General features: G+C 46.5%; 1 protein-coding gene across 6 annotated transcripts in view; it reads right to left on the reverse strand.

Moving 5' to 3' along the window:
• The window catches only part of VPS13D (vacuolar protein sorting 13 homolog D), a 282,625-nt gene extending 269,885 nt beyond the window's left edge, over positions 1 to 12,740 (reverse strand). For 4 of the 6 annotated variants that reach the window (XM_024252907.3, XM_024252897.3, XM_054541588.2 and 1 more), the window contains exons 1-2: positions 12,632 to 12,715; positions 8,392 to 8,564 (exon numbers count right to left, since the gene is read on the reverse strand). In XM_024252907.3, the coding sequence (XP_024108675.2) occupies positions 8,392 to 8,488 (97 nt within the window). In that variant the 5' untranslated portion in view covers positions 8,489 to 8,564; positions 12,632 to 12,715. Of the gene's footprint in view, positions 1 to 8,391; positions 8,565 to 12,631 lie in introns of all 6 variants that reach the window. The other 2 variants (XM_024252889.2, XM_024252903.2) reach the window with 2 other exon arrangements.
• Positions 12,741 to 13,057: the final 317 nt, after the last annotated feature.

Genomic DNA, 13,057 nt, shown 5'->3' on the forward strand with positions numbered 1-13,057 from the left:
TGACAAATGGGATCTCATTAAGCTAAAGAGCTTCTGCACAGCAAAAGAAACTACCATCAGAGTGAACAGGCAACCTACAAAATGGGGGAAAATTTTCGCAACCTACTCATCTGACAAAGGGCTAATGAACACAAACAAATTTACAAGAAAAAAACAAACAACCCCATCAAAAAGTGGGCGAAGGACATGAACAGACACTTCTCAAAAGAAGACATTTATGCAGCCAAAAAACACATGAAAAAATGCTCACCATCACTGGCCATCAGAGAAATGCAAATCAAAACTACAATGAGATACCATCTCACACCAGTTAGAATGGCAATCATTAAAAAGTCAGGAAACAACAGGTGCTGGAGAGGATATGGAGAAATAGGAACACTTTTACACTGTTGGTGGGACTGTAAACTAGTTCAACCCTTGTGGAAGTCAGTGTGGCGATTCCTCAGGGATCTAGAACTAGAAATACCATTTGACCCAGCAATCCCATTACTGGGTATATACCCAAAGGACTATAAATCATGCTGCTATAAAGACACATGCATACGTATGTTTATTGCGGCACTATTCACAATAGCAAAGACTTGGAACCAACCCAAATGTCCAACAATGATAGACTGGATTAAGAAAATGTGGCACATATACACCATGGAATACTATGCAGCCATAAAAAATGATGAGTTCACGTCCTTTGTAGGGACATGGATGAAACTGGAAATCATCATTCTCAGTAAACTATCGCAAGGACAAAAAACCAAACACCGCATATTCTCACTCATAGGTGGGAATTGAACAGTGAGAACACATGGACACAGGAAGGGGAACATCATACTCTGGGGACTGTTGTGGGGTGGGGGGAGTGGGGAGGGATAGCTTTAGGAGATATATCTAATGCTAAATGACGAGTTAATGGGTGCAGCACACCAGCATGGCACATGTATACATACGTAACTAACCTGCACATTGTGCACATGTACCCTAAAACTTAAAAGTATAATAATAATAAAATAAAATAAAAATTAAAAAGTCTATGATCTAATTAAATGAAACTGGTCTTCAAAAGGAATTATACTCTTCTCTTCTGGGGAACTCCTTAGCACCTCTACTTACAAGTGTAATAACCAATCAGAAAGCAAAGGAACGAACAGGACCGCCACTGAAAATTCTTTTCAGACCCAGCTTTTACGACTTAAACCCGAAAGTGAATAGACAAGAGGGCAGCTAGATCCATCACTCTCCTGGCTATGCAAGCCATTCACCCTCACATATATAGAGCCCTGCTCTGTGGGAGGCACTGTGATGGCCACTGGAAATGTAAAAAGAGAAGGCAGAGTCCCCATCCTTAAATCACTGCCATTGTTTTTACAAAATTGTTTGTGCAACACAAGGCAATTTTTGAGCAACCTAAATCTGTCTGAGATATACATTTTCAGGAACACAGAGTACAGACAACAACCATTAATTAGTAAGAAATGCAAGAGAGCCTTTTACTCAAAGTACAAAATAATGCAGAAAACATGATTATGTTTCCCTTTAAATGACTGTTCAGGACTTGTGGGTTACTGGCTTCTACAGAAGAATTCAGGCCAGGTGCGGCAGCTCACACCTGTAATCCCAGCACTTTGGGAGGCTGAGGCTGGGAAATCGCTTGAGCCCAGGAGTTCAAGACCAGCCTGGGCAATAGAGCAAGACCCCAGCTCTACAATAAATTTTTAAAAATTAGCCAGGCATGATAGCACGCACCTGTAGTCCCAGCTACTGGGGAGGCTGAGGCAGGAGGATCGCTTGAACCCAGGAGGTCAAGGCTGCAGTGAGCTATAATCACACAACTGCACTCCAGCCTTGCTGACAGAGCTAGACCCTGTCTCTAAAAAGAAAAAGGAGAAAAAGAATTCAAATCTAGCAACTTAGCAGATCTGAACAAATACAATCAATTTATTTTTTGATTTTTGCAGGAAATTTGTCCACGTGGGCCATGCCCCACCCCCCCACCCCGCCCCACCACCATACCCTAAGACTAACAGAAAGAAAAAGTTTATAACCCCAGTGAAACAACCCCATTTCCACATTTGGGGAGAAAATGAACATAAGGGGAAAAAAATCATGAAACGTTTTCCTTGGTTGAAACAGACTTAAAGGGGGCAATTAAATAGTTTCTTCTTTTGAAGAGCATGATTTACACTTCGAACCACCTTATTTTTTTTTTTTTTTTTTTTTGAGATGGAATCTCGCTTCTGTCGCCCAGGCTGGAATGCAATGGCATGATCTCGGCTCACTGCAAACTCCGCCTCCTGGGTTCAAGCGATTCTCCTGTCTCAGCCTCCTGAGTAGCTGGGACTATAGGCACCCGCCACCACGCCCGGCTAATTTTTGTATTTTTAGTAGAGACAGGGTTTCACCATATTGATCAGGCTGGTCTTGAACTCCTGACCTCAAGTGATCCACCCACCTTGGCCTCCCAAAGTGCTAGAATTACAGGTGTGAGCCACCGCACCCAGCCCAAACCACCTTATTTTTCAATACCCAAATCTGTCACAAAGGCAGGTGAGCTCTGGGCTTCCCTGGCAGCTGTACAACCTTGGGAAAGTAAAGGGAACTGCAGGCAACTCATACCACGAAAAATTAAAGCTGAAGCATAAGAGGGCAAAGGAGAAGATCTAGAAAGGAGAGAGAGAATGTAAAGGAAAAAATGAGAAGAAACAACAGCCTACACCAAGCCAAAAGCAAAGGAATCTGGCAAAACAGCACGGCTGTAGTTTAAGACTGAAGGTTTCCTAGTCCCCACCCACTCAAATATGCACCCACGACTGGCCCTGCAGGGAAAGGTCCCTCCAAAGAGCCAAGCAGAAAAACACCCAAAGTACTGAGTGCTTTATAAATGATAATGTGGGTCACTCACTCCAGGCAGACCCCAAAATACTGAGTGCTTTAAAAATGATAGTGCGGGTCACTCACTCCAGGCAGACATTACAGACTTACTCACGGATGTCTCATCCAAAAACTCCTCATCTCAGGCTAGCAAGAAATCTACTCACTAAACTGGGAGTAATTTAGAGGTAGGTCATTTCTTAGTAATTTCTAATGGCTACTGAACTCTCTTCCCTCTGCTCCAGGTTATTTAAAGAGTCAACCCAAGGTTCGGAGCTTATAAAAACAAAAAGGAGGGGAAATGGAAGTTTTGGGTTACAAATATACGATATGCCCCCAGGCTGAAGTTCAGATTCCTTGACATGGCACTGGCAGCCTCTACCTTCTGGCCCCAAACCATTTCAAAAACACTCTGCAAGTTTTCAGCCTCTGCTCACAGGGTGCATTCCACCTGGAATGTGGGGACCTGCCCAGTGCCACCTATGGAAATCCTGCTAAAATTCACTCAAGGCTGGGCGCAGTGGCTCACACCTATAATCCCAGCACTTTGGGAGGCCAAGGCAGGAGGACTGCTTGAGCCCAAGAGTTCAAGACCAGCCTTGGCAACATGGTAAAACCCCATCTCTACAAAAAATAAAACAAATAGCCAGACCTATGGTGGTACATGCCTGTAGTCCCAGCTACTCAGGAGGCTGAGATGGAAAGATTACTTGAGCCCAGAGAGGTTGAGGGTGCAGTGAACCGTGATGGTGCCACTGCACTCCTGGGGCGATAGAGCAAGACCCTGTCTCCAAAAAAAGAAAAAAGAAAAAAAGATCCACTCAAAAGCTACCTCCATAACCTTCCCAGAGTCCTACAAGCAGAATGGACAGCTCTCTTCCTTCACACCCCATCGCATGATGCCTGTATTTCCAGAATAACCATTTAATCTACACTGCCTTGTATTACTGTATAATTTGTCTCCCAAACAGGTTAACAGTCCTCTGAGATCAGGGACTATAGAGGTGGAATAAGAAGACAGGTGTGGTGGCTCATGCCCATAATCCTAGCACTTTAGGAGGCCAAGCAGGAGGATCACTTGAGCCCAGAGTTTCAGACCAGCCTAGGCAACATAGTGAAACCCTGTCTCCACAAAAAATAAAAAATTACCCAGGTATGGTGGCATGCACCTGTAGTCCCAGCTACCCTGGAGGCTGAGGCAGGAGGATCACTTGAGCCCAAAAGTTCGAGGCTGCAGTGAGCTATGATCCTACTACTGCACTCTAGCCCGGGTGACAGAGTGAGACTTCCTCTCAAAAAAAAAAAAAAAAAAAGAATAGCAGCTACCATTTAGTGTGGTCTTACTGTGTCCAAGCACTTCATACACATTATCTCATTTAATCCTCACAACAATACAAATAAATAATATTAGTTTCTCAATTTTTGAGGTGGAGGAAAAAAAAAAGGCTTAGAGAACAAGCAATTTGCTTTAAAATTTTTTTGTAATTTTATTATTATTACTATTTTTTAGAGATAGGGTCTCACTCTGTTGCCAAGGCTGCAGTGCAGTGGCACAATCATAGCTCACTGCAGCCTCAAACTCTTGGGACCAAGGGATCTTCCTGCCTCAGCCTCCTCAGTAGCCAGGACTACAGGCATGTGCCACCATGCCTGTATGTATATATATATATATGTATGTATTTTGGGGGATTACAAATATATATATTTTTTGGGGGGGATTTTTTGGGGATTATTTTATATATATATATTTTTAGGGGGGAGATATATATATTTTTTTCTTTTTTTTTTTTTGAGACAGGGTCCCACTGTCGCCCAGGTTGGAGTACAGTGGCGACATCGCAGCTCACTGCAGCCTCCACAGCATACTGCAAGCAATTCTCATGCCTCAGCCTCCCAAGTAGCTGGGACTACACGCACATGCCACCACCCCCACTAACTTTTATATTTGTAGTACAGACGGGGTTTCACCATGTTGCCCAGGCTGGTCTCAAACTCCTGGCTTCAAGTGATCTGCCCGCCTTGGCCTCCCAAAGTGCTGGAATTACAGGCGTAAGCCACCATGCCCAGCCTCAATAAATGTTTTTGAATGACTGAACAATGAACTTTTTTTTTTTTGAAACAGGGTCTTGCTCTATTGCCCAGGCTACAGTGCAGTGGCAAGAACATAGCTCAATGCAGCCTCGACCTCCTGGGCTCAAGCAATCCTCCCACCTGAGCCTCCCAAGTAGCTGGAACCACAGGCATGCACCACAATACCCAGCTAATTTTTTTTTTTTTCTTTTAGAGAAGGGATCTCACCATGTTGCCCAGGCTAGTCTTGAACTTCTGGCCTCAGGTGATCCTCTGGCCTTGGCCTCCCGAAATGCTAGGATTACAGGCGTGAGCCACCACACCCGACCTCAATAAATGTTTTTGAATGACTGAACAAGTGAAAATTTTTGGGGGGAAAGCGTCTTGCTCTGTTGCCCAGGCCAGAGTGCAGTGGAGGGAACACAACTCAATGCAACCTCGACCTCTCCAGCTCAAGTGATCCTCCCACCTCAGCCTCCCAAGTAGCTGGGGCCACAGGCATGCGCCACCACACCCAGCTTTTTTTTTTTTTTTTTTTTTCTGTAGAAAAGGGATCTCACCATATTGCCCAGGCTAGTCTTGAACTCCTGGCTTCAGGTGATCCTCCCATGTTACTTTGTATTTTTTTTATTTGTCTTTAAATGCTATCTCCATTTAAACACTCATGTTACTTTGCATTTTGTTACTTTTCATATGTGGATACAATCTATATATACATACACACACATATATATATACATACACACAGATATATATATATACATACACACACACAATCTCTTTGAAGTCCAATCCATCAGCCAATCCAATCATACACTGATGATCATGAGGATGATGATAACTAACGTTGACTGAGAGCCTACAATATGCCAAGAACAGCTCTAAGCTCTCTGACCCACATTAATTTCTTAGTCCTCAGAACCTTACGAGATAGTTAATATTATCTCCAATCTACAAATAGGGAGAGTGAAGCATGAAGAAATTGAGTAACCTACCCAGGTTACTGGTAAATGGAAGAACTGGGATTCAAACACATAGTTTAGCTAAAAAAATCAATACCCTTGACCACTATTTCAGTCCTCTTTGCATCTCCCAAAGCATCTAGAACAGTAAATATCAGTAGATGGATTGAAATTACATTCTCAGCCGGGTGCAGTGGATCATGCCTGTAATCCCAACACTTTGGGAGGCCCAGGTGGGAGGATCACTTGAACTCAGGAGTTCAAGAGCTGCCTGAGCAACATGGCGAAACCCCATCTCTACCAAAAAAATACAAAAATTAGCTGGGCGTGGTGGTGCATGCCTGTGGTCCCAGCTACTTGGGAGGCTGAGGCAGGAGGACTGCTTGAGCCCAGAAGGTCAAGGTGGCACTGAGGTGAAATCACGCCACTGCACTCCAGCCTGGGCGACAGAAAGAAACCCTGTCTCAAAAAAAAAGAAGGAACATCCTCATTCCTATCTAGTACCCTCTCTATCCCCAAACACTGCTTAACTGTGTCAGGGATGAACAAGCAGCACCAACTTCTTTACAAAGCCATTCCCTCGGTACAATTCCATGCCCCCAAGATTGTTCTGGCCACGCTCTGTGATGTGCTTTGGATCCATAAGCATTGGGTACCATACTAACACCAGTTACGAAAGAAAAAGCATTTTTCTACCCTGCGGAGAAGCATTCTTCAAGTTCCACAGGTTCATTAAAAGCCATGAAGAATAATGTTTTTAGAAAGGAAATAAGGACAGAAAAGCAGTTTAAGTACCAGATAAACACAGTTGTTACAAGATATATTCTAAAACTGCTGAGAAATGTTAGTACAACTCTGTAACACATCAGATATCCATTTCTATTTACTCATTTCTTTGGCAAATGCTCTTGCCACATCATTCCCGACAGAACCAGCTCTTTGATTAGCAGGGTCGTGGTCTGCAGCTCTCTTTCTAGGCCCTGTTATCTATACCTCATACAACGTAGTTAGCTTCACAGTGGGTCTGAGAACTTCAATAAGAGACCAGAGAGGTGAACTTGACACTACTATTGCACTCTGAACGCATCCTCTTCCCTGACAGACTGCTCACTCTCACTTTCCACTTAGCTCCCGTTTCAGGACAAGAGGAAAACCAGGAGAATAGGAAACGAAAGGAAGAGAGTGGGGAGGCGTGACCATGACAGCTCTGCCAATGGCCTATCGCTGCCACAATCATTTGGTCAGAAAAACATGAAAAGCACCACTTTTTTTTTTTTTTTTGCGATGGAGTTTCCCTCTTGTTGCCCAGGCTGGAGTGCAGTGGTGTGACCTCAGCTCACTGCAACCTCCGCCTTCTGGTTTCAAGCGATTCTCCTGCCTCAGCCTCCCGAGTAGTGGGATTACAGGCACCCGCCACCACGCCCAGCTAATTTTTGTATTTTTAGTAGAGACAGGTTTCACCATGTTGGCCAAGCTGGTCTCAAACTCCTGACCTCGTGATCCGTCTGCCTTAGCTTCCCAAAGTACTGGGATTACAGGCATGAGCCACCGCGCCTGGCCGGAAAGCAACACATTTAATGGAACATGTGAACCACTGGTACTCTATTCTCAGACTATGCAAACAGCTGTGTCACTGTTCTCTCTAACCTGTTCTGGTCCACTTACCAAAACTCACATCCACGAAGGTGAGGTTTCACTGTATTTGAAGTCTCCTTCCCATTTCCTATGATTTTACACACTTGGCAAACTGACTTTCTTCTCTTCCCTACATATGTTAAAAAGCTCCATTTTGAGTTGAGCAAAGAGAATTTAAATTAAAACAAGGAAAGGGAGAAAATGCAGTTTTCGAATTCCCATGCCAAATCAGGGACTGCGTTTACCAAGTCTAGGCCTGTAAAGGGTAAAATGTCTCAAGCTTCAGGTACTCTACTATTAAGCAAGTCAAAACCTCAGAAATTCTGTTGAACACCTCACAGTAATCAATTTTAAAACTTTTATTAAGTGCCTACTATATGCCAGCAGGCTAGAGGCTTTAAATGTTATTCCAGTTGATCCTTATAGCAACCCTCTGGAGGTATATTACCTCTGTCTAAAGAAACTGAGGCTTGGAATTTCAATATGAGCTATTGTTCACATAGCTAATAAATGACAAAACAGTATTTGAAGCCAAAGTCAATGCCACTGTCAGTACATTGTGGCTGCCTCCATAAAGCTTCATAAAGCTAAAAATTAACTGGGACTAAGCACAGTCACCAGTAGTGTAGCTTATTTTGTTTTTGTTTTTTAATATTTAATAGTACCTTAAAATCTACAACAATATAGCTATAAACTTAAGTTACTCTGGAATAATCATCAGGGTGATATGGGACCTTTTTACATACATTTAGTACAAAGCCATCTGGACATTAGGTTTTATGATTCTCAGGACAACAAAAAAAATACAAAAATAGAAATGCCACCTATAAAGCTGTATCTCACCCAGAGAAATACTTACCTTTGAGAAGTGCAACTGAGAGCTGGTCAGTGTTCAGGTTATTGACATATTTCCCCAAATAGGTATTGAGAACCCAGGCTACAAGGCCTTCCAACATGACTATATCCTCAGGAAAAGGTGTTTAGAAATCATGGATCATTCTTCATTTCTCTCTTTCATGGTCACAGAAAAATCTATGAAAGGAAAAGAATGAAAATCAACATAAAAACGGGATGATTTTCTAAGCCAATTTCCTCCTCTACCTGCCTGAAGGTAGATGAATGCAAAGCACAGATGTTTTGCTGGGTTTTGTTTGTTTTTGTTTTTGTTTTTGTTTTGAGACAGTTTTGTTCTTGTCACCCAGGCTGAAGTGCAGTGGCACAATCTCGGCTCACTGCAATCTCTGCCTCCCGGGTTCAAGTGATTCTCCTGCCTCAGCCTCCCGAGTAGCTGGGATGACAGCTGCCCACCACCATACCCAGCTGATTTTTTGTATTTTTAGTAGAGATGGGGTTTCACCATGTTGACCAGCCTGTCCCAAACTCCTGACCTCAGGTGATCCACCTGCCTCAACCACCCAAAGTGCTGGGATTACAGGCATGAGCCACTGCGCCCGGCCGCAGATGTTTTAAAAGACGAGGCAAGAAGCTCTGTAAGATGTCCCCATCAGTAACTGGAGAGCCAAACCAAAACACCTACATTCTGATGCTGCTTCAGGGAATAGTCACTCTTAAATTTACCAAAAATTACCTACAATTCAAAGCTGTCTATCTTTTCAGTGTAACTGTCCATTGCTTGCTTATGTTGATCTACCTTGGGATTAGACTGCCATGATCAGAGGTTCTCCTATGGGCATAATTTAGTAATCTCTGAAGGCATTTGTTATCATGACTTAGGGGCTGCTACTGGCATCTTGTGAATAAAGACCACGGAAGCTGCTAAACCTACAACACACAAGACAGCTCCCACAGCAAAGAATTATCCAACCCAAATGTCAACAGAGCCAACATTAAGAAACCTTATCCTAGATTAAGACAGAAAATGTCCTAAGAGATTGTCTGAATGAAATTCATGAAAGAGGCCGGGGGTGGTGGCTCACGCCTGGAATCCCAGCACTTTGGGTGGCGGAGGCAGGTGGATCACCTGAGGTTGGGAGTCCAAAACCAGCCTGGCCAACATGGTGAAACCCTGTCTCTACCAAAAATACAAAACTTAAGCCAGGCATGGTGGCAGGCACATGTAATCCCAGCTACTCGGGAGGCTGAGGCAGGAGAATCCCTTGAACCCGGGAGGCCGAGGTTGCAGGCCAAGATCACACCACCGCACTCCAGCCTGGGTGACAGAGTGAGACTCCATCTCAAAAAAAAAAAAGAAAAAGAAACCTGAATAAAGTTGGGGGTGGGGGGGAGAATTCACATTCTTTAATGATCCTCATTTAGGCCGCCCAAATTAAATGTCTCAAATTTGTTAATGAGGATCACTTATAAAATAATATACAAGGGAGAGAGACGACAGTGCTTTATCACTGTTCTTAAATGTCCTGGAACTGCATTACTGGTACCTGGGCACCAGATGACACTGATACAATGAACAATCTTAGTCGATTATTACAAACCCCAAACTCCAGAAATCCTCTGGCTCCAGCCACGGTATTTAGATTTTGTAGGTACTACTGCCTGTTATAATAACTGGTGTTTACCAGTATTACCAAAAAAAAAAAAAAAAAAAAAGATTAATTTTAGTATTACAAAAAGTCAACATGAGGGAAACTGAGACACAAAAGTTTAACTGGGTTCTCAGATTGCTCAACTAGAAGATCCCAGTGGAAACTGTGAGCCTCAAATCTTGCTCTGATCCACCATGTCAGTCATCAGCCACCCTGCCAGTCATCAGCCACCCTGCCAGGCACTACAGACTTGCCATGGCACGCATCCCACTGGAGCCAGCCTACTTTCAGGATCCTCTCCAAGCATGCTGCCCCACCTCTAGTGATTCATCTTAGTGCCAGAAGATACACCTATCCCAACTGAGAGGCTGCCATCCAACAACTACCTGAAGCTGAAGCACAAGGCCTCCAGAAGAATGAATTCAATCTCCTGGAAAAACTGGCTTTTGTTCGTCAACAATATCTTATACTTCCAGAGAAGCTTAACTTGGTCAACAGTGACAGTAAAAAGAAAAAAACAGCATTTGGTAAAATAGTTGCCCAATTTCTTTCCAAAGATTTTTTTTTTCTGCAAGTGGAATATAAAGATATTTTTTAAGGGTAGAGTTACATAAAACTAATTATTAGCTACATTTGTTTAAAGAAGATGTTATAAGAACAATTTTTTAAAAAATAAATGCTCAACAGTCTGAGTAAAAGAAACATTTCTCTATTGTAACGTTTTTTTTCTGGAGACAGTGTTGCTCCCTCGCCCAGGCTGAAGTGCAGTGACAGGATCTTGGCTCACTGCAACCGCCATCTCCTGGGTTCAAGCGATTCTCCTACCTCAGCCTCCTGAGTAGCTGGGATTACAGACACCTGCCACCATCCCCGGCTAATTTTTGTATTTTTGGTAGAGACAGGGTTTCATCATGTTGGCCAGGCTGGTCTGAACTCCTGACCTTAAGCGATCTGCCCACTTTGGCCTCCAAAAGTGCTGGGATTACAGGCGTGAGCCACCGTGCCCGGCCACTATTGTAACTTTAAAGGAGTCAATTTGTGAAAACCAAATGTGAAACTGACTAATCTTACTATGGGGACTCCAAACAAACTTGAGCAAGAAGCCAAGGTCAGAGTACTCTTTATTTTTGTAGTTATTGCCACTAATTTCGGCCCTAAATGCCAACTCTCTCTGAGTGCCAACTACCAATTATCTCCAAATCAAGGGAAACAACTGTCAGTTTGTAAACAAGTTCAGGCCCTACCCTACTTGCCCTAAACGGAAAAGAATGCAAAGCATAGATTTTAAAAGCAAGAGTGATTAGCATTGTAAGGCACCCTGGTCAGTAAAATTGAGGCCCAAGCCAGAAAGCACCCATTATTTGCTCTGCTAAGCATCTAGACCGTGCTTGAGGCCACTTCACGGATTCCCTTAAGGAATTCAGTGTCAGCAAGGGCCGCCAGACTGGCCAGAGTCCCAAAGTGTTTACACTCCGGTCCATCAGGACTTCTAGGCAGCTGCCTGGCACTAACCCCCACCTGGGCTCCCCTACCCAGTGGGGCGGGTGACAGTAGGGATCAGTGCTGAGCCCACGGGCGGGCAGACAGCCGGGCATGACCTTCAGCCAGGCCCCTCCCCTGAGGAGCGGCCAGACCGGGAATAGGAAGGACTGGCAACCGGACCTGGGCGTCCCTCCCCGAGGCGGCCAGGGCTGAACGCTGCCCGCGCCAGGGAGCTCCAAAACCGGGGCGGGGACGGCTGTCCGACCGGTGGCCCCACAGGAACGGCACTGCCCGGAAGGCGACGCTCCCACAACCCTCCCGCCCCCAGCTCTCGGAACCCTCAGCCCCCTTCAGGGGACAGAGACCACACCACCCAGGTAAAACCTGGAGGGAACGGCACCGGGATCCCACACCTAGGAGGAGTGGCTGGGCCAGGGCGTGACCCTGGGGGGCAAAAGGTAAAGAGAGGTTTTAGGCCTGATGTCTGGGATCCCACACCTAGGAGGAGTGGCTGGGCCAGGGCGTGACCCTGGGGGGCAAAAGGTAAAAAGAGGTTTTAGGCCTGATGTCTCCACCCGAGAGTGTGACCTCGGATGGCTGATTAAGGGAGGTGGCTAAGGCATTCTAGAGAACTGACACCCTACTCTTGGGCGTAATGTGGGGGGCTCGCACACTGGGGTCCTGCATTGAAACCAAGGTTCAGGCGGACAGGCGCGGACTGACACCCCCCAATTCCAGGGCGCCAGGCTGCTGGGACCCCGGAGAGTGTGCCGGGGTCCAGCGGGGACTCGGGCTCCCCAGGACACAGACGTCGGGGTTCCCAGAGGTTCAGCCAGCCCCGAGCCTGTGCTTGGGGTGCTCGCGGGGACTCGGACGCAGGGGTCCCCGGAGGTGGCGGGCTTGGGGCCCTCGGGGGAGCAGACGCCCAGGGTTACCCCGAGGGGCTCAGACCAAGGCCGGACGACGGGGCCCCCAGGCTCCCAGCATCGCTCTCCCCAGGGTGGGCCCGGACCCCCAGGTCTAGGCGGAGCCCTAGCGGCGGCCCGCGGGTCCGCGCCGGCCCTGCAGTTCCCGGCCCTGGCCCCGCCCGGCGCGGAGCCGCTCGGCCCCTACCTGTCGGTGTCCCGGGCCGCCCGCCCCAGCCCGGCGCTGCGCGGCGCTTCCTCCCCGCCGCTCCTCAATGGCGCAGGCCCGCGGCGCTCAGGCCGGCCCCGACCCGACCAATCGAGCGGCCGACGCGCCGGTGCCTGGCCAGCCGAGCGCCGAGTTATCGAGGAAGCGCCCCCTGGCGCCGGCGGCCGCTCCTGCAGTGCTGCGGGCCCCTCCAGGGTTCGCGGACACTGGGGCCTATTTTATAGGTGGGGAAACTGAGTCCCAGGGGAGGGCAGGGCCACAAATGACTCTGGTTCAGACAGCATGGGAACCCAGGATTCTTCCCACCTACAACCACCCTGCCTTCCATCCAAGCGAAAGGTGCAGTTGGCCGTCCGTCTGGCCCACTCACCCACAGTCCTTTCCCCACTTCGCAGCCACGGGGAC

The sequence above is a fragment of the Pongo abelii genome, chromosome 1, assembly GCF_028885655.2.
Source record: "Pongo abelii isolate AG06213 chromosome 1, NHGRI_mPonAbe1-v2.0_pri, whole genome shotgun sequence".
Classification (NCBI taxonomy): domain Eukaryota; kingdom Metazoa; phylum Chordata; class Mammalia; order Primates; family Hominidae; genus Pongo; species Pongo abelii.